General features: G+C 42.5%; 1 protein-coding gene across 1 annotated transcript in view; it reads right to left on the reverse strand.

Moving 5' to 3' along the window:
- Positions 1 to 19,937, reverse strand: part of ESR2 (estrogen receptor 2) — a 60,431-nt gene extending 40,494 nt beyond the window's left edge. Inside the window, exons 1-3 of the mRNA XM_028507276.2 lie at positions 19,766 to 19,937; positions 6,032 to 6,485; positions 1,325 to 1,497 (exon numbers count right to left, since the gene is read on the reverse strand). Of these exons, the coding sequence (XP_028363077.1) occupies positions 1,325 to 1,497; positions 6,032 to 6,411 (553 nt within the window). The 5' untranslated portion in view covers positions 6,412 to 6,485; positions 19,766 to 19,937. The remainder of the gene's footprint in view (positions 1 to 1,324; positions 1,498 to 6,031; positions 6,486 to 19,765) is intronic.
- Between the last annotated feature and the right edge of the window lie 236 nt (positions 19,938 to 20,173).

Raw genomic sequence — 20,173 nt, forward strand, 5'->3', positions numbered from 1 at the left:
TATCGAGCGGAAAGACAGAGGAGAGCCAAGTAAGCAAGAAAGGGACTTCAGCCACTCTGCTGGGTATCTGAGAAATTTGAAAATATTTATTTGTCAAGATATATGTATCCCTATGTTCACTGCATCATTATTCACAGTAGCCAAGACAAGGAAACAACCTCAGTGTCCTTCGATGGATTGGGTAAAGACAATGCAGTGCACACAGGCAATGGAATACTACTCTGACACAAGAAAGGATGAAATACTGACATTTGTGACAACATGGGTGAAGCTGGAGAATATTGTGCTAAGTAAAATAAGTGAGAGAGAAAGGACAAAAACCACATGGCTTCACTCATATTAGGATATAAAACTGAAAGCTGCCAATGAAAAATGAAGCAAACAAACTCACAGACAGAGAGAGCAGTATGGTCGTTACCGGAGGGGAAGCGGGGTGGGGGGAGGATAAAGAGGGTAAAGGGCCAAATACATGGTGGTAGAAAGAGACTAACTTCGGGTGGCGGGCACACAATGCAATATACAGATGATGTATGGCAGAATTCTACACTTGAAACTTACTTAATGTATTAACCAATGTCACCTCAATGAATTTACTTCAATTTAAAAAACAATGACTTCAGCAAATTTGGGCTGGCAAGGGAAGGACAGCATGGCAAGGACAAGTGTGACGATGGGCTGACTGGCCTTGCAACTACGTGTGCACACTTTGAAATGGAGTAAAAAGGTGATTTAGAAAAGCAGCTCATTCCAGCAGAAATTTGTAGAAGGGCAGAGAAAGAGTCTAAACCCAGACGAGAAAACAGGACGGTGAACGGAGGCTCCACTGGTTTGGGGCAAGACTTGCCTCTAGATCAATTCTCAAAGCCCACTGGAGTTGAATTCCTGATTTCTGACCATTTCGGAAGATGTATTCATTCTCTCTTCCTCGGGAGTCAGCCTGCCATCATGATGGTTATGCACGCCAGATTTTAAACATAAGTCAAAGGAAGAAACGATCTTTGCAATTCCTAGCAACCACACATTTTTTCCTAAGCGTTATTGTGACAAGCGTTGTAACTAGACATCTTCTCCCAAGAAGACAGTGATGGGTAATGGTAGGGCAGACCCACTTGAGTTCTGGGGTCCTGGGGTGGAGATTCACAACTTATAAAGTCCTCTACACTTGAAACAATCCACCCCATGCCCAAACACACGTGATCCTCTCAACTGCGCATCACGTGCTTTATGTGTCAAAGAGGCCAGTGGTGAAATTTTTGCCAGGTCATCGGCAAAACTACTTAAAAGCAAAAGTGGAAAACTAAAACAGCTAACAACACTCTTGTACCTTGAATGCTCCTTTTAAAAAAGGCCTTACATCCCTCACATGACCAGACTCCATAGTGATATCCTGAGGCGTAGTCACTGCAGACGGCACAGACATGGGCATCCCTCTTCGAACCCGGACTGGCGACGGGGCTGACACAGCTGCTCCCGCTAACCTTCCTTTTCAGTGTCTCTCTGGGGGCAAAGAAAACATTCATTGTAAAAAGCATTCAGGGAAAAGAGGGACTTTGCAGGGGGAAAAAAAAAACAACCTAGCATGAACATTGCCTCATTTATCTCTTTGCCCTTCAGGGTACATGACAAATATATTCCAGGAAGAATGATCAAGCAAAACCTTTGTTACTGGTATCAGATCTATGAAGAGTCACTCACTGTTGGGAATGGCTAGTGTGTGAAAGTGGTGGGACGAGTTTATGCGCATCCCTTCAGTGCCGATGAGCACTAGTAACCATGGATGGTCGTTCAGTTGTAGCCGTCAGGTGCACGTCTCTAAGTGTTCTAAGTGACCGGATTGAGTCTTCCCCATAGTTCTGGACTACAAGCAGGTATGCTGTGGACTTCCACGGTGACTACAGCTCATCAACCCTGCATGACGGGACCTAAACTCACCTAACTTTTTTTCAAGTAGCAGCCATTTCCATCGGTATCACTGAATAGCCCTTTGCAGTTCCATTTAAATGGGGGAGACAAAAATCTTTCATTCTGTGATTTAACATAAAAGGCTAGAATAAAAATAATTTTAAGAGTAGAAACAAGTGAACTTTAAGTTATATTAAGGTAAATAGTAGACTCTGGTTTGGAGAGGAGGGAAGGGAAGAGAAGGGGAGGGGAAGGGAAGGCAGAGAACAAGGGAAAGCCAAAGGGAAAGAGAAAAGAAGAGGGGAGAGAGTGAACACATGTCTGTTCTTATAGAAGGCTTTGACAGCAGCAGGCACTCACTGCTGGGTGGAGGGCCAAGGACTTTCACAGAGGAAGGCGAGCCCATCAAAGGAACACTGGCCAGCACCAAAACACACCTGGATAGTTCCTAATTTTGCTAGGGCATGTTTGTTTTGGAAAGGAAATAGTAGAGGTATGATTGATTTATAAATGAAGGTATTTTACAATGGATTAAGTTACCCAAATATTAGTAGAACTCTGATTAGAACGCATGCTCAGAAACAAAATATTTCTTCTGTTAAACACTGAAGGACTTCCAGTCAAGATGGTGGCATAGGTAAACACGGCTCACAAACTCACATAACCACATCAAAATAACATTATAGAACAACCATCACTCAAAACTGAAAGAAATGGAGTTGAATGGAAGTCTAAAAATGATGGAATTAAATAAACAACATCCATCAAGTCTGGTAGGAGGGACACAGACGCAAAACAAGCTGGTCCCACATCCACATGTGATGGATAAAAATTCAGGAGGGATATCTTGGGAGTGAGGAGTCCCAGGCCCCCCAGCCCAGGAATATAAGCCCCCATAACTTCTGGCTACAAAAACTAGCAGGGATTGAGTTAGTGGAAGAAACTTCTGGAGCCCCAAGAAGTTCCTATTAAAGGACCCACGCATGAACTTACTCAGACTCACTCCTTCTGAGATCCAGCACCAGGGTAGCAGCTTGAAAGGCACCTGTGGAATACAGGGAGGACCTGAAGTGTCTGGCATTGAGGTGAGAACTGGGGGACAGCTTTCTCCCAGACAGAAATGTGAGCAGAGCCACAGAGCCAGCAGAGTCCTACATCTGAGACTCCATAAACCAGGCTAACACTATTTGCCCCACCCTGGAGATCCCCTGGGACTCCATCCCACCCAACTTACAGCCTCCAGCCCCCATACTTCTTGCTAAGTGGCCCCAGGCATGGCACTAGCAGCAACCAGTCTAGATTCCCAGCTTGGATTTGCCTGGGATTCTCTAAGCCCAGCACAAGTAGCAGCCATCTCAGACTGCTCTATAGCTCAGGCAGGGTGGCCCAAGGCAAAACACAGGTGGGAGATGACCTTGGCCTGCACCACCCAAAACCTAAGGGCCAATGCACCCAGTGCATAGCTACAGGCCATGTCAGAGCACCACCACCCTACCCCTGCGCAGCTGATCTTCCACAGAGAGTAGAGGTTGGTGGTTGGTGGTCACAGTCAGTCTTTGCAGCTGACTGGCCTGGATAAATCCCTCCCATTGACCTGCCAACAACAACCAAGGCTCAACTACAAGAGGAAGGTATACTCAGCCCATGGTAAGAGCACACCTCAAGTACCCAGCTTGGGTGATAGGGGAGGCTGTGCCACTGGACTGTACAGGACACCTATTACATTAGACCATGCTACCAAGACATGGAGTCAAAGCAGCTCTACCTGATACACAGAAACAAACACAGGGAGGCTGCCAAATTGAAGAGACAGAGAAACATGGCCCAAAAGAAAGACCAGATCAAAACTCCATAAAAAGAACTAGACAAAATGGAGATAAACAATCTATCAGATGCAGAGTTCAAAACACTGGTTGTAAGGATGCTCAGGGAACTTAGTGAAGACCTCAATAGCATAAAAAAGATCCAGTCAGAAATAAAGGATACACTAATTGAAATAAACAATTTACAGGGAAACAACAGTAGAGTGGATAAAATTGAGAATCAAATCCATGATTTGGAACATAAGGAAGCAAAAGACAACCAATCAGAACAAGAAGAAGAAAAGAGAATTTTTTAAAAAATGAGGATAGTGTAAGTAGCCTGTGGGATAACTTTAGGCAATCCAACATTTGCTTCATAGGGGTTCCAGAAGGAGAAGAGAAAGAGGAAGAGATTAGAAATCTACTTGAGAAAATAATGAAAGAAAAACTTTCTAATTTGATAAAGGAAATAGACATGCAAGTCCAGGAAGCACAGAGAGTTCCAAACAAGATGGATGCAAAGAGGCCCACTCCAAACACAACACAATTAAAATGTCGAAAGGTTAAAGAGAGACTCTTAAGAGTAGCAAGAGAAAAGCAAACAATTACCTACAAAGGAGTTCCCATAAAACTGCCATCTGATTTCAAAGGAAACTTTGCAGGCTAGAGGGGACTAGCAAGAAATATTCAAAGTCATGAAAAGCAGGGGCCTACAGCCAAGATTGCTCTATCCAACAAAGCTATCATTTAGAATCAAAAGGCAGACAGAGAGCTTCCCAGATAAGAAAAAAACTAAAGGAGTTCATCATCACTAAACCATTATTACATGAAATATTAAAGGGACTTATTTAAGAAAAGATCAACACTATGAACAATAAAATGGCAATAAACACATATCTGTAAACATTTGAATCTAAAACACAAACTAAGAAAACAAGAACACAGATAGCATCATGGATACAGAGAACATTTTGATGGTTGCCAGATGGGTGGGGAGTGTAGGGAATGGGTAAAGAGGTGAGAGGATTAAGAAGTATGAATAGGTAGTTACAGAATAGCCATGAGGATGTAAAGTACAGAACAGGAAATGGAATAGCCAATGAATTTACATGCATGATGCAAGACCCATGGACATGAACAATGGTGTGGGGATTGCCAGAGGGAGTGGAGGATGCTGGATAGATGGGGGGCAAAGGGGGAAAATTGGGACTATAATAACATAATTAATAATTTTTAAACAATGAAAAATGGTACTTTTAAGCAATTATCTAAAATTTATGTCTTCTATTTTGTAAAAGATTTTTTAAGAAAAATAAAAACACTGTGTAATATTGCTTTCTCAAAGTTTTATAACAGCATTTAAAAGTAATGAATTTCAATATTCAGCATGTCATAACTTAGACTTTGGTTTTAGAAGTTTATCTCTCTCTCATGCCCTCTTTCCCTCCAGACCACCTATTCCCTTTATAGCCATAATTATCATTAAAAATATTACAAATTGCCCCGACCAGTGTGGCTTAGTTGGTTGGGCATCATCCCACAAAGTGAAAGGTTGCCGGTTGGATTCCTGGCCAGGGCACGTGCCTGGGTTGCGGGTTCTGTCCCTGGTTGGGGCTCACAAGAGACAACTAACCAATCTTTCTCTCTCACATCGATGTTTCTCTCCCCCTCTTTCTCCCTCCCTTCCCTTCTCTCTAAAAATATACTTTTTACAATACATATATTAAAAATATTACAAATTAAATAGAACTATGTTACCTTGCATTTACAGAGTACAAACATATTTTTTTAATTTCTAGAATTTTCAGCTAAATTCTACATTTAAATAGTTTCCCATTGATTTCTATACAATATTATTTAGTTCATTCTTAAAAAGCTTGTACCAATTCTTATCTGTCTTTTCAGGCTTCACATGTCCAGTATTTTCATTGAAGTTATAATACTACCACCGTTATTTTATCCTGCACACAATTTGTCATGAACACTAAATTATGATCTCACTTACAAAATAAGGATCCAAATTGAAAGTAAAGTAAAAATTTATTTTTCAAACTCAACTTCATCAGAAGTGAGTTAAGTTCATTCACTCTTATTACTGTCTAAAGACGGCAGTCCTAACAGTGAGTCCTCTCCACAGCACAGATCCACGAGCGTGACTTCCAATGAGAACTCCAATAGCAGAATAAATATTTGAGAATACCATGTTTTAAGTGCTCTAAGTATTCTATGCAACTAATGAAAACCCTGTATAACACTTATCTTTCTTTTCACTCAATCACAAAGTGATCTGAATAATGTCCATGAATGATGATGAAGACTACATTTACCTGTTTACAGGTAAGGTGTGGTCTAGTGATCTTGCTTCACGCCAAGGACTCTTTTGAGGTTCTGCATATAGAAGTGAAGGCTGGCGGTGGATTGCTAAAGGAGAGAGGTGTCCAGAAGTTGGCCACAACACAGTTGGGCTTGCGGTCTGTCGACCAGGTCCACCTTCTGAGTTACTGACACTGCTGGGAATACTGTAATTCATCACAGCAGGGCTATAGAAAGTCATGGTTGAATATTCATGGTGGCTCTCTACGTAGGAAGAAGGTATATATATGGGGCCGTGCTCCAGGGGAAGCATGGACTGACTGCAATTGTAGGAGGCAGGAGAGTTAAGGGTAGATGGTGAGTTTTTTATATCCATGTCTTGAATAGGCAACATCTGAGAAAACTCCTTGTGAGAAGAGCCACCAAGGGACTCTACAATGTTTTCAGTCTCATGGGCAGGTGTAATGGCTGTAAAGAGTAACAAAAGGCATTTCTAAGTTAGGTAGAGACACAGGAATAACTATAAAAAATGTTTAAACATTATTATTAAACACACACATTGGTATGAGCTTAGAAATACATCCTGAAAGCTATGCATGACAATATTAACCTCAGAGGGACGGGAACGTGAGGCATGGAATTCTCATTTTCTACTTCATTCACTTCTTCATTGCTTTTGTTGCCATTGTTAACCACAATATTTTTACCAAGGGACTTACTAGAAAATGCTTTTTAAAATTAAAATGCACGGGATTATATAAAAAAATGACTGATTTTTTTAAACCTGGAAATAGATAAAGTTGTTACAGAAAAATAACCCAGAATAAACTGGAAAATCCTGAAAGAGCAGATCAATGAGCTGGGCCAGCATTAACAGATATTCAATACACTGTGAGTAGCTGGTAATAAAGAACAAGGAATCGACACACCAATGTAACTGTGTCAGTTATCAATTTACTGACTCTCAGCTTCTAAGGCACCCTTCAATATATGCTCTTACAGGGGTGCCCAACCTTTTGGCATCTCTGCACCATACTGGAAGAGGAAGAGTTGTCTTGGGCCACACATTAAATACACTGTGACACGTAATCACAAAAGTCTCATAGTGTCTTTTTTTAAATACATTAAAAAAGTGTCTTTTTTAAAAAAAAAACTTTTTTAAGGTTTTATTTATTTATTTTTAGAGAGAGGGGAAGGGAGGGAGAAAGAGCAGGAAAGAAACATCAGTGTGTGGCTGCCTCTCACGTGGCCTGCCCTGGGGACCTGGCCTGCAACCCAGGCATGTGCCCTAACTGGGAATTGAACTGGCAACCCTTTGGTTTCCAGCCTGCACTCAATCCACTGAGCTATATCAGCCAGGGCTCTTATAGTGTCTTAAGTAAATTTACAATTTTGTGTTGGGCCACATTCACAGCCATCCTGGGTTTCGTTCCACCCAAGGGCCACAGGTTGGACAACCCTGCTAGGATAAACCACCTGCAGTATTTAAAATGAGCCAATGATAAATTTTCTTAGTAGAGGGTGCTGTGGGCACAATGCAGGAGGAAGAGGATGCTGTGATTTCTGGCCCTAACAGAGGCTGGCAGTGTGGATGAGAACATGCATGGAGTGTGGTCCAGCCACAGGTCTATCCAAGGTCCCACTGAAAACTTACAGCCTCAGCGTTGTAATAACCCATCCGTAATCACATAAACAACCATTCTTTGAACACTCTAGTCAATGAAGGTATTTCTGAATTTCATGTTGTCTCAATTCAAATGTAAAATTCCGCCCCCCCCCAAAAAAAAACCCTGTATTTATCATTTTCACATAAATATTTCAGCAACGCCAATACACCAAACTGTCAGAAAACAACTTCTATCTTTTCTTTTCATTAAGCCTCTTAAAAACATAAAGCTTCTACTGACACAAAGTGATAAATAGTAGCATGGAAATTCACAAACTTGAAATAACACATCCCATTATCTGACTGGAAAGTAATCACACAATTTAAAATGAATATGACATCTCTCCCAGAAGCAGAAAATCAATCTGGTCCCTCATTTTCACCTGTAAGTGAAATTTTCATTCTCAACCCAGAGATTCTGAAATGACCTGTCAGACACACACTACCAAATGGCAAATGCCAGGATTCATCCAGGCAATCAGGTACCAGGGTGACATTGCTTAGAAAATTTGGATTGCACAAATATACCCCAATCAACCTCTCTAGAACTCACACTTCCCTCTACCACGATAATTTCTGTGAGAGGGCGGGTAACTGGACAGTGATTAAAAGGCTATGTTGTTTTTTTGCTGGATATCTTTTAGATATATCCAGGATCGTGACAACTAACTATTTGTCAGTGGAGTCTTCGATAATTAGTAACTTGGTAGCCAAAGAAAATAAGTTTTCTTCTTAAGACTCAACAAGGGGCAATGGACTGAAATCACTGCAGTAGACCTGGGAGACTGGAGAACAGGAAGCGAAAGGGAAGTCTTCTCCACCGAAGGTCTATAAAACCGAAAGTAAATTTGTTAAAAACCTGTGTGATCATTTAAGTAGTCCTACTCTAAAACAGCAATATAAACTGGTTGAAGAAAAAAATTTTTTAAAAATCAAGTTCCTTTAATATTATAGAACAGGATTTTCCCCACACACGTTTGAACATCCAAACATTGCCTCAGGGGCTACAACATCTGGTACAACAAGGAACACAGTCTCTAAACAGTTTCATTGCTGGGCCTGGTGGGTGTGGAGTTTCACCTGGGCAACTAAAGAACATGTACCTGGACATCTGGATTCTAAGAATCACTTCTTTTTTTAATATATTTTAACTGATTATGCTATTACAGTCGTCCCAATTTTTCCCCCTTTGTCCCCTTCACCCAATTAATCATTTCTTTGCATGTTGATTATCTTAAATAAGTCATCATAGCCAACAATGGCTGGCACATATCCTGTGTGAGGAGCAGCCCTTGTCTTCCGTCCAGGCTGCTCTCCCACTGCCCCAGCACACACACCTGTGTCGGGCCCTCTCGGGTCACATCTGCATCCAGTAGGAAAGCTTCTTGTACACATGGGATTATACATAGTAGTCTGTCGTACTGGCTGGGAAACATATCACAGATCTTAAGATGAAATTTTTCCCATTCTGAATACTGATAGTGACTCCTTGGAGAAGAAAAAGGCAGGCCTTAGAAGACACTCCAGAAAGAGGAGACTGATTTTATGAAAGTACCCATCAAGTCTAGTTAAAGAATAAGAAAGTGGTCACCACCAGGCCTGTTTTGACACATATTCTGGCTCAGTGGACAGAGCAATACACGGAGTCCGAGTTCCAGCTCCGCCCGACAAAGCCAAGTGATCTTGGGTGAATCCTGTAAACTCCCTGAGCTTCCATTTCCACATCTTCTTCAGCAGAAATGGGAACCTAATATGGACTGTACCTGTTCACAGTGCTTGGAGATGAAGTGAAATGATGCATGTGAACACACTGTGTAAGGAATTATTACACATCTAAGAGGATGAAGGCAATTGGCATGCCCTGGATAGCCCTGAGTGTAGGGCAGAATTTCTATACAATTTAGATTAAAATGCCTTGTGGCCACCATGAAGATTTTGCCTTCTATTTTTCTTTAATTTCTACTTGCAATCCATTGCCACCAGTTAGCACTGTGTGGAGCACAAAATGCCACATTCTCCTTATGCTGCATTCTCGAGCCTGTCCATCACACTTGCCCAGGCACTCAGTTCAGACACCCCATATCTGTGTGCCCCACAGAAGTCATAAATTCACATTCACAGATTCTAGAAGGAGTTCTGTGGGAAAGAGACAAAATATTTCTTAAGTGTCAAGCATCCTTGATGTGTGTAAGTGGTTGTTCACCAGTCATTGGCCTTAAATGTGTCTTTTCCAAAGCAAAATATTAGTACTGTCAATTTAAAATAGGAAAAAAGAAAAAACACTCCAAAATCACCATAGAACTAACCATTAATAATTGATTAGCGCCCTGGCTGGCATAGGTCAGTGGATTGAGCACGGGCTGTGAACCAAAGTGTTGCAGGTTTGATTCCAGGCCAGGGTACATGTCTGGGTTGCAGGCCATGACCCTCAGCAACCGCACATTGGTGTTTCTCTCCCTCTCTCTCTCTCTCTCTCTCTCTCTCTCCCTCTCTCTCTATCTCTCTCCCTTCCCTCTCTAAAAATAAATAAATAAAATATTTTTAAAAAATTGATTAGCATGTAACTCTTAAGAATATGTATCTTCCAAAATGAGAAAACCCTAATTCCCCTAGTAAACTCCCCATTGGAGCTTACTGAGCTAGGGAGGAAACAGAATTTTGAGGGCTTGAATAGGGGAAGAGGACAGAGCCTCAGGCTTAGGGTTATCACATGCTAAGGAAGGGGTGTAAAGAAAGAGTCCATCAATCTTTTCTCACCAGCCAGTCTCTGTTCCTTCTTGAAACCAACAGTCAGAGGCAATGCTCCACTCTTAGGAAACTAAACCACCTTCAAACATTCATTTGGGGCAGGGTGGGAGGGAGCTGTGGGTAAAGAGATTCAAGAGGACATGACCAAAGCAGAACTTACACTGAACACACTCAACTCCCCCCCCCACCACCACTGCTAGTCCTTGGTTTGACAGATACAAAACATTTACCGACAACAGGCTACCGTCCTGTTTGAGGAACCACAGACAAGTCCAGTAATCTGTCTTTCCAAGTGACCCACACTTCTCCTGTCTGTTCTCAATGCACCCGCACAAAGATTCTTTACTCAAGGTCCCTAATTATTAAGAGCTGTAACAGTTCCAGTTGCAAATGCCAACTGTCCAGTCTGCTGGAGCCTCATACACTTGCCTCTCTGCATATCCCAGGTCCTGCCACTGTAGTTCTCCGAAAGGTAAGTGCGTATTTAAAATACAGGCTCTTGTTCTTCACAGCACAAAGAAAAAACAAAGAAGACATCATCTGACAAATCTTTATTGTGAGTGACTAGCAATAACAGACTCCTGTTTACGGAATTGAATAAGGTGTTAAACAATAATATTAGGTTGCAAAAGATTTTGCATCTATGTCCTGCAGGAAAATCTAGATTTCAGAGCATGAAAACAAAAATGAAGAAACCCTAACATCTACAAATAAATTGGGCAAGACATGCCTCCTATTAAGGAAAAGTATTTTAACTTAAGCAGTCACAATCACTCTATATTTTATTTTAAATGTCTACAAATTCTCATTTTCACTCTTTTGCTCCTCAGTATTTGGTAATAAGTAATTTCAGGAAACTTTCTCAATCTCAAGTATAACAAAAGTATTAAGATTATAAAGGAACAATATGTTCTATTAACATTATATAAATAACAAATACATGTTAAATGGCCTTGTATTTTAGTTTGGATAACTATGATACACATTATAACCAAAGACTTTAACTGCAATGGAATCCAAACTTGCTAAGAATGAAATCTATTCACCCAATATGAAGTTCACACTTAGTCCAAGTCTCTAGTCTCCCCTTTGCAAAATAGTTCTGTCTTTGCCTCGATTTATACAGGATCAAAACAAGACAGCACAACCTGACTCACCTCCTCACCCCTGAATGGGGGAACGGAGACTTTCTTTTGAGAAAAGGGAAGGAAGACACCTATTTCTAAGTGAAAAAACACCGAAGAGCAAAGCTATAAAGTGAACAGATAAGTTAAGTGGGTTCCAGGTGTTGGTAATGGGTAGAGAGGGTTGGTTACAAGGGCTCAAAAGTGACTTGAGGTGGGGGGTGGGGGGGGGTGGTTGATGGAATTGTTCTACATCTTGATTATGGGAGTGATTATATAACTGCATGCAACTCTCAGAATTCACAGAGTGGCCCGGCTAAAGAGGCTAGGTTTTACTGTATGTAACTTATGCTGCAATAAGCCTGCTGTTATAAAAATGCTATTATGTCTAAAACAGTGTGCTAAGCACTGATTTTTAAAGTCTAATATTCAAGTACGTACACATTCCTCAAGGGTTCTACATGTAATTCCTCAAGAGTTCTAGATTTAATTATCAAAGTTACCAGTAAGTGATTCATGTTCAGCCTTTGGTATTTTATATAATTATTTTATTATATATTTATAGACATGTAAAATGACTTAGAACACAAACTAAAATTATCATAATATGTATTTGAGTCATTACCTGTTGGATACACATTGATAGAAAACTGCAGTCTTATTATTAAAAATGGACAGATATATCAATATCTGTTAAATGCTAATTATATTTTTAAGGGTTGAATTTACTACTAAATTTTGCCTTTTCCATATTATAAATAAACTTTGAAAAAGATAAAAGGTGTTCAGATTCATTGAAGTCCCTCAAAAACATTATGAAATATCCCAAATATGTTTTTAATTGATTTCAGAGACTTATATACCTTAAGTGTTACAGGAAAACTGGCTGCTTTTAAAATAAGAATTTTCAGTAATTCAACCGTAAAGAATGCTTTAACATAAAATGGAACCCTTACATTTTCCCTCCTCTACACTGTATGCAGAAACATGCTGACTTTCTGCAGGAAGAAGAGGGACAGGAGTGTGTGATGCTCTTTCCCAGCCACAGTGCATGCACTTTTTCAATGCTCACAGCACAAACCTTTCTTTTCTCACACGTTCACTTTTTAAACAACAAATATCCTTCCCCACGCACAAAAGAAAATAGCCACTGTGAGTTCAGAAACTTATAACAAAAGTGAAAATTACATTACTGGAATGTCCATGTAAATATCAGAAATATAATAAAATATGACAAAATCTTTCCAAAGTGTTGTGTGCCATAAAGTTACTTTGTAAAAAGCTGGTAAAATTCAGCCAAACTTATTTTCCTACTCTAACCCACGCAAATCCAAAACTCTGTTTTTCACAAAATTAACATTCCCTTGACTTAATCCTATACTTCAATGTGAATTAGGCACGAACAGTGACACAAAGTGTTAAGGAACATCTGCTGGGTCCCTTCTCAGCAAATAAAACAGCCCAGAACTTAATTTCGCTGGGTCAGCCCAGGAGAAGCCAATTGACTCTTTCCTAAGGAAAAGGAATACCAACCAGGTCACACATTTTAAAACACTAGTCAGCTGCCTGACACACGCACATCCTCCCGCACCCACAAAACTCCAGCTTGAAGAGGCTTCTTCAACTCTCCTACTGCCAACATTTCACCACTGTCGGGAAAGCCAGAGAGAAAAATCTAGACCAGTGTTTTCTTTTAAAAAAGACGTGTATTATCAGCACCATCAACCCAGAGCTTACAGGCACAGACTAATTAATTAAGTTAACTTGCCGGCGTTTGGGAAGAAACTATTTCATCAGGGCATGAAATTTGTTTCCAGTTTTCAAATCAGTTGCACTGGGGTCAGGGGGTGCCTTATTCTCACTGTTACTCGTTTCCCACTGCAGGATTTCAAACAGAAAATCAGACAATTCAATCGCATCTTCAGCGAAGGGGCACTTACCTTACTCGCCTAGCAATCTCTAAAATGCAGACAAGTGTTTTCCCCCGGAGTAGTTCTATGCTCCGCACCTGGCTGCAGGCCACCAGCCGCGGAGAGCGAGCGCGCCTCGCGCAGCCCAGACACGGAACGCCAGCCTACCCGCAGCACCGGATGCCAGTCGCAGCCCCAGAGGATCCCTCTTTAGCCATCTCCTCTTCCCAGCAAGTTTCTATAGGTGGCCCTCGCAGCAGGAGCCGGAGAGTGGGTGTCAAAACGTCCAGCAGCCGGGGACACTGCAATGAGCGGTAGTGACTTAACAAGGAGCCGCTTCTTCCTTTTAAAGACCCGGGAGAGGGAGGCGCAGAGGGAAAATCCGAGAGCCCACGTGACCACCAAGCCGGTGGCTGGGAGGTCTTTGGTGGTCCCGGACTCCTGATCTCACGTGGGCGAGAAGGAAGAAGGGGCTGTCCCAGTGCCTCACAGTCACCTGTGGAGGTAGCAATGTACGGAGGGAGCCCTTCGTCCTGTCTCGGATTTAGGAGGTCTGAGGCAGGCCTGAGAAAGTGCATTTCTAACCAGGTCCCGGGTGATGCTGAAACTGTTGCTGCCGGTCTGGGGACCCGCACTTTGAGGATCACGTCCCTAGACCTTGGCCCATGTGGACCTGAGAGGGGTTGGATGCGCCGATGTCATTAACTGCATAAGTCTGACGCTGAGAATCTAATGGTTAAAATAGAGAGGCTTGGAATTTGCCCCAGCACAAGAGCAGCCTCGTCCCCCTGGAGAGGCCAAGCCACATGGCAACGGTCGGGAGGTGGAGGGAATGGGTTCGCAGCTCTCAGGGACCAGCTGGGAAAGCCTTACATCAAAGAGCCTAGGAACCTCCTCAAACTCACCTACTGTAAGGAAGCACCCCGGGGGGGCGGGGGGGGGGGGCGGGAATCCTTGCCTTTCCTGTGGCGGTGCCTCCTTTCCCTGGCTGTGCTTTCATCAAGCTCATTTCGCAGGCCAACGCCCCCTGGTGGCAGCTCCAGTCCCCCCAACCCCCGACTTCGCGGGGTTCCCAAAGTGAACTCTCTGGGCAGTAGACCACAGTGTGTAGACCAGGACCATACTAGGTAGTTATTGAGAAGTAACTGGCATTAGGGCAGCCGTTGACGGTGAAAAGTAAAAGGAAAGTAGCAGATTTCCCATAGGCCATCTCTGGTGTGCTCTTGGTTTCTACCAGTGAGGTCCACAGGTGATGGAGGCAAGCTCCAAATACGGAGAGCCGCCTACAAACGAGGTTATCAAAAATTCTCTACTCCACCCCCCTATGATTTTTATTTAAGCTGAGACTCTCAAGTCGTAATGCAGAGTTTCTGGATTCCTGAGGCAGAGAAGTTAGTTTGGATAGGAAGGAGACCGTGTTAGCTGACCAGATCCACCCCGCGGAGAACTGTAGAGGACAGGATACTTATCCGTGCCAACCTCAGTGTGCCTGCTCCCTCTCCTGCATGTCTCTCCAGGTACCCGGTACCCATATACTGCTTTCTTCTTTCCATCATAAGGAGAAAAATCTTTCTTTTCCTTTTTTTCTACTTTATTTTTTTAATCATTTATTCTATTACAGTTGCCCCAATTTTTTCCCCCTTTGCCCAACTCCACCCAGAGAAAAATCTTAAATAATGGTTAAAGAGATTAGTTCCACTTGGTAGTACTTACTTGTTAACAAGATGCATCAGGAATGGAAATTGCTATGAAGGAATTTCAGTCATGAGCCAACAGGCCAAGACGACATGAGGGTGAAGAAAACTGACATCTATCGAGTGTCTGTGTCATGCCAGAGACTGTGCTAAATGCTTGCACAGCATCTCATTTAACCCTCATGGCAGCTCTGTGAACTCCACTCTGAGATACTATTGAACCCACTTTTCAGGTCAGGAAACTGAGGCTCACAGGTCTTCTATCAGTCACCCATGATAAGAAAGGCACTCAGTAGCAACAATGCTTTCATAGACAGCTACCACTTATTAGGTAGTTGCTCCACTTAATACATATCGCATTTTATACATAACAAGTCTATGAAGTAGATTACATTATTAACTGTTCCCATTTTACGCTTGATGAAATGACCAGTCAGTGGCTAATAGGGAATTGAACCCAGGCCAGAGCCCAAGACTTTTCTGCCATAATATGACTGTAATCAATGGGAAATGAAGCTGGCTTGGATATCAGGATACTCTATTTCCTGCAGACAAACACTGCCCCAAAGCCTCCTACCACTTGTGAGAAAAGCTTCTGCGCAACCCCAGAACTAGAGCTCCATGTCTGCTGTGAGGCTCCCTCCAGAAGGTGCTCCACTCACGTTCCCTCCAGAAGGGCACAGCACGTTCTCTTTTTAAAGACCCTCAAACACCCACAGAAGCTGTTTGTTCTACAAGGAAACCTCACTGCAGGAAACATTAAGCAAAGAGAATGAATGGGAGTGAGTACATTTCTTTCTGACTCACCCTGTGGATGGAGAAAAACAAAGGTACCTTAGGGATAGAATCTTTGATTTAATGCAGTGAACCATAATGAAAATTAAGAGGGAATTCTTGATATAGTTAATGCCAATGACTAGACCAAAAGGCACCCTGAAATCTAGTGTGGAGGACGCGTCAGTGCTCAGCAGGGTCTCCATCTCGTTGCCACCTCACCCATGACCTGCCTAAGGAAGCACCCACATGGTATGACATCTAAAGGTCTGCCTCTCCCCAAAGTACCCTATGACAAGGACTGAAGTCATCTCCATTCCATCATCCTTTGATGTTAAATCATTGGGTTGTTAAAATTCAATCATGTTGTATATGATGGGTAATATTAATTTACTAGCATTTATGATTACACTAGAGAGAGCTTGTAGGATGAGCTAAATGTCACCTGGGAAAGCACAGGAGGTCAGTGCAGGACAGGTATGTTTCACTGTAGGGGAGAGGAAGGCCTCTCTCCATCAGGGCGTACCTTCCTCATCTTCTCACCTCACCCCTTCTCTTCTAGTGATGGCTTGCCGTCCCAAAGCTGAGAGTCTGAGTGAAGTAAAGACCATGGTAGCCCAGTGCAGTGTGCACCCAGCCTCCACCGCGGTGCTCATCCTGCCGGCCAGCACTGCCTGCACTGGGATTGCACTGTGCAGTCTTGTATCTCTAGCATCCCCTTCAGTAGCAAAGTGCTCAGAGCACCCACTAGTTCAACCAGGCATTCAACAAACTCCCGTTAAAGGCTTGGAAAAAATCAAAGGGAAAGGGGAGAGATTTCCTGTGGCAAGGAAACTACCAAGAGGCAACACAAACTCCTGCAGGAGGCAAGAAAGCAAAAGCTGATGTGAGAAAGTAGAGAGGAGGGAGGGTTCCTACAAATGGCTAGAACAGCACAGTGCTATAGGTGGCTCTGGGTTGACAGTCTTTCTCCTCTGAGCCTGAGGACAAGTGGAAAGATGTGCATCTTGGGGTGCTCTTACCTGCTCAGAGTATAAGAGCATCAGGCTCGACCTTCATATTATGTGCATATTAAGTGAATCTGAGAAATGAAACCCTGACTTATGAAATTTATAAAAGAGAAAGATTTGTTGAACCTGCAGTAACACCTTTATTCAGTGGCGATAAATAAGAAAGGTGAGATTACCAATGCAGTATGTCAGAGATTATCTCAGCTACTCACAAATGTGGGTTCATAAAATAGAATTTGCTACTTGAAAACTGAATAGGGGTAGAGTTCTTCAGGATCGTGTCTTTTTATGGGAATGAAAATGGACCTAATGCTCATGTGGTGTCACAGCCCAGGCACCACAGGAGGGGGCTGGCATAGGTGGGTTTGTTTTCATTTCATTCAGTCCTCATAACTTCCCTACATGGCTGTCCCTGCTTTACAGATGGGGAAATTGAGGCCTGGGGATGACATTTCTTTTGTAAGGTCACCCATGTGCATGTGGCAGAGTGAAAAACTTCCAAGAAAGTTCTTGCATTCTCCACCATTACCCTGTGATGCTTTTCTTATTTGTTGGGTAAACTGAGCGTATTTGTCCTGAAGAACCCAGATATTGCTGAAGGAAATTTTGCAAAGTTCTGGTCTAGGCATGGCCACCCGTGTGCATATTTACATAACTTTATTCTTTACTGACATGTGTTTGACTGGAGCCCGCGGTAAGGTGACCAAGGACATAAGCTGGAAGGCAGGCCTAACCTGATACCTGGGTGCTCAGACCACAGGACGAGGTTACTCTGACCTGCAGTTGAAATGAACCACCTGGCAGCCAGAATATGCAGCCATTCCTTATATGTCACCCTCATTTGTCTTTTATGTTTGCAAGTGTACAAGTAAACTTTTTGTCCTGCCATATGCTCCTTGAAGGTACTAACGTGTACACCCTGAGTTTCTAGTTTTCGATCCATTTTAAATGAAACAATATGAAGAATATTTGTTCCTATCCATAGTGTCTTTACCCAGCTCTGACTGAAGTGATTCTCTCTTGAGCTGGAAAAGAAACCAGCCCCTGGAGGTCACTGGCATGAATGCGAATACTCAGTTGAAAAAGAAAATGCTAAGGAAGTGTTAGAAATGGTGGCAAATTGTAATCTGCAATTTCACAAATGACTCAGAGGCAATTCTGGAAATGCAGCTTCCTTAACTCTTCTGGCGCAGAATAAGATAATATTAATAACAGATCAGACAGTATAATGTTCCCAGAAATGAGGTCAAAAAGAAAATAGCGTATATAGACAGACATGGCTTAAGAGGCCATAGAGTCTAATAATATCATCTAATTTCACAGAGTTTAGAATTCAAAAAAATTGACTGAAGGTTTTTCTTCTTCTTGTAAAGATATTTAGCATTTTCGGGCTCTTTGTTTATGTCAAGGAAAGTTACTAGAAATGTCTCATGCTGTTCCTTAGACCCACCTCAACTAATGCATGAGTGATGCACATTGTTTTAACGGTACTTAGAAAAAACACAGACCCCAGCTTTGGTGCAGAGAGAGAATGGGCTTCTTTCACATGTTATTACTTGATCTGAGGAGCCAACCAGAGAAAGGAATGGTATTGTCCCTATTCAACCCCCTCCTTTATTGGGAGTTACAGCCAGGAAAGGAACTTCTGTAAGTAGTTCAGGCAGCTTTCGGGGAATTGCCAATGTTGTCCAATTTACTAGGATCACTGCATTCTCCCCTTTTTTCCTCCTTTTTACACTTCTGCATATTTTTATTCTCTCTGTCCAGGCAGTTTCACACACTGATCTCTCTGTACTTCCTCACTAAGAGAACTGCCACCCTAGGCTGACATTAGCTTTTACAGTTAACAAAGCACTTACGTGGCCAGGTTATGATTCATTTCCACATCAAACTCTTTGATGATTTTATCCTCATTCTACATTTAAGGAAACTTAAACAAGTTCTTCAGATTCACACTTATAGGAACCCAGGTCAGATCACCTGACTCATTATGTAGGTCCATACCTGTGTCCCTAAGGGAGAGTCCTTTCCTGTGTTCCTAGGTAGTCCTGGGGGTCTCTAAATGTTTGCCATATTGCTACCGCTGGTATCTGCAGGTTTGTGTCAGCCTGACCCCGTCCCTCCCTCTGCCCTTCTCACCCTATCTTGGTCTAAAACACCATTCAAGGGAGAAAATTATTGATAGCTTCTTTAGTTATTTTCACCTTAAAATTATTCTGACGTGACATTACATTTGTTCTTTCATAAGACACTCTTCTTTGAGAATGCTTCGTGCCCTCGTGCACTTATCTCTGTGTGAGAATGCCCCCTTAATGCTGAAAAACAATAATGCTTTAAGTCCCTACCAGAGACAAGATAATATGAAGATGTTCGCTCTCAGATGATAACTAGGTAGAGGAGGAGATGACCGCTATTCACTCAGCAGTTGCTTGTAAATCCTTTCTCTGCACTGTTTCATTTAATCCTCACAACAATCTCACAAGGCAAGTACTATTTATGTTCCCATGTAACAAATGAGAAGACTACGGCTCAGAAAGTTTAAGTTACTTGCCCAACATCACATAACTAGTAAGTAGCAAAAGGTTCAAACCTCACCCTGAGGCCTAGTCTCTCTGGACTGCGGATCTCCCTAAGGCTTTATACTCCAGTTAAAGAGATAAGACAAAACCCTCATAATTTACCTTCAATATCTGCTACAAATGGTGACAAATGAATGGTGGAGATGAGGAGGTTTGTGGGCTTTCAGACGAAGAGAAGTCGCTTCCCTACTGGCTGGGGTTCCTTTTAGAGAGAGATTTACACTAACCCCCAGAGCTCCTTACCTGAGCTGAGTGCATTTCAGACAGGAGGGTGCTGATCTCCTCTGGGTCTCTTCTGAATTCTACAGGTGCCCAGGCCCAGCCTTGTATCCTTCGCCCAGAATCCCTCACTCTTCAACTCTGTCCTCTGGAAGCGGTGTTCAGGGCCCAGGACTTTTTTCTGCAGACGGGACAGAGACTAGGAATGAGGGAGACCAGAAGAGCCCACGGCAGAATGAAGCGCAGGCTTGGAGTCAGCGCAGTCTGGCCTGCGTTGGGTTTTCAGCTCAACCACCCACCAGCTGTTTACCCTTGAGCACTTTCCTGGCCTCTTTGATCTTCCTCTGTAGAGTGGGAAAAACATAAAAATCTAATTTATATGATGATTGAGAGAAGGAAAAGAAAGAATGAGTTGTGATGCCTGACACCTGG

The sequence above is a fragment of the Phyllostomus discolor genome, chromosome 1 (genome assembly GCF_004126475.2).
Source record: "Phyllostomus discolor isolate MPI-MPIP mPhyDis1 chromosome 1, mPhyDis1.pri.v3, whole genome shotgun sequence".
Classification (NCBI taxonomy): Eukaryota; Metazoa; Chordata; class Mammalia; order Chiroptera; family Phyllostomidae; genus Phyllostomus; species Phyllostomus discolor.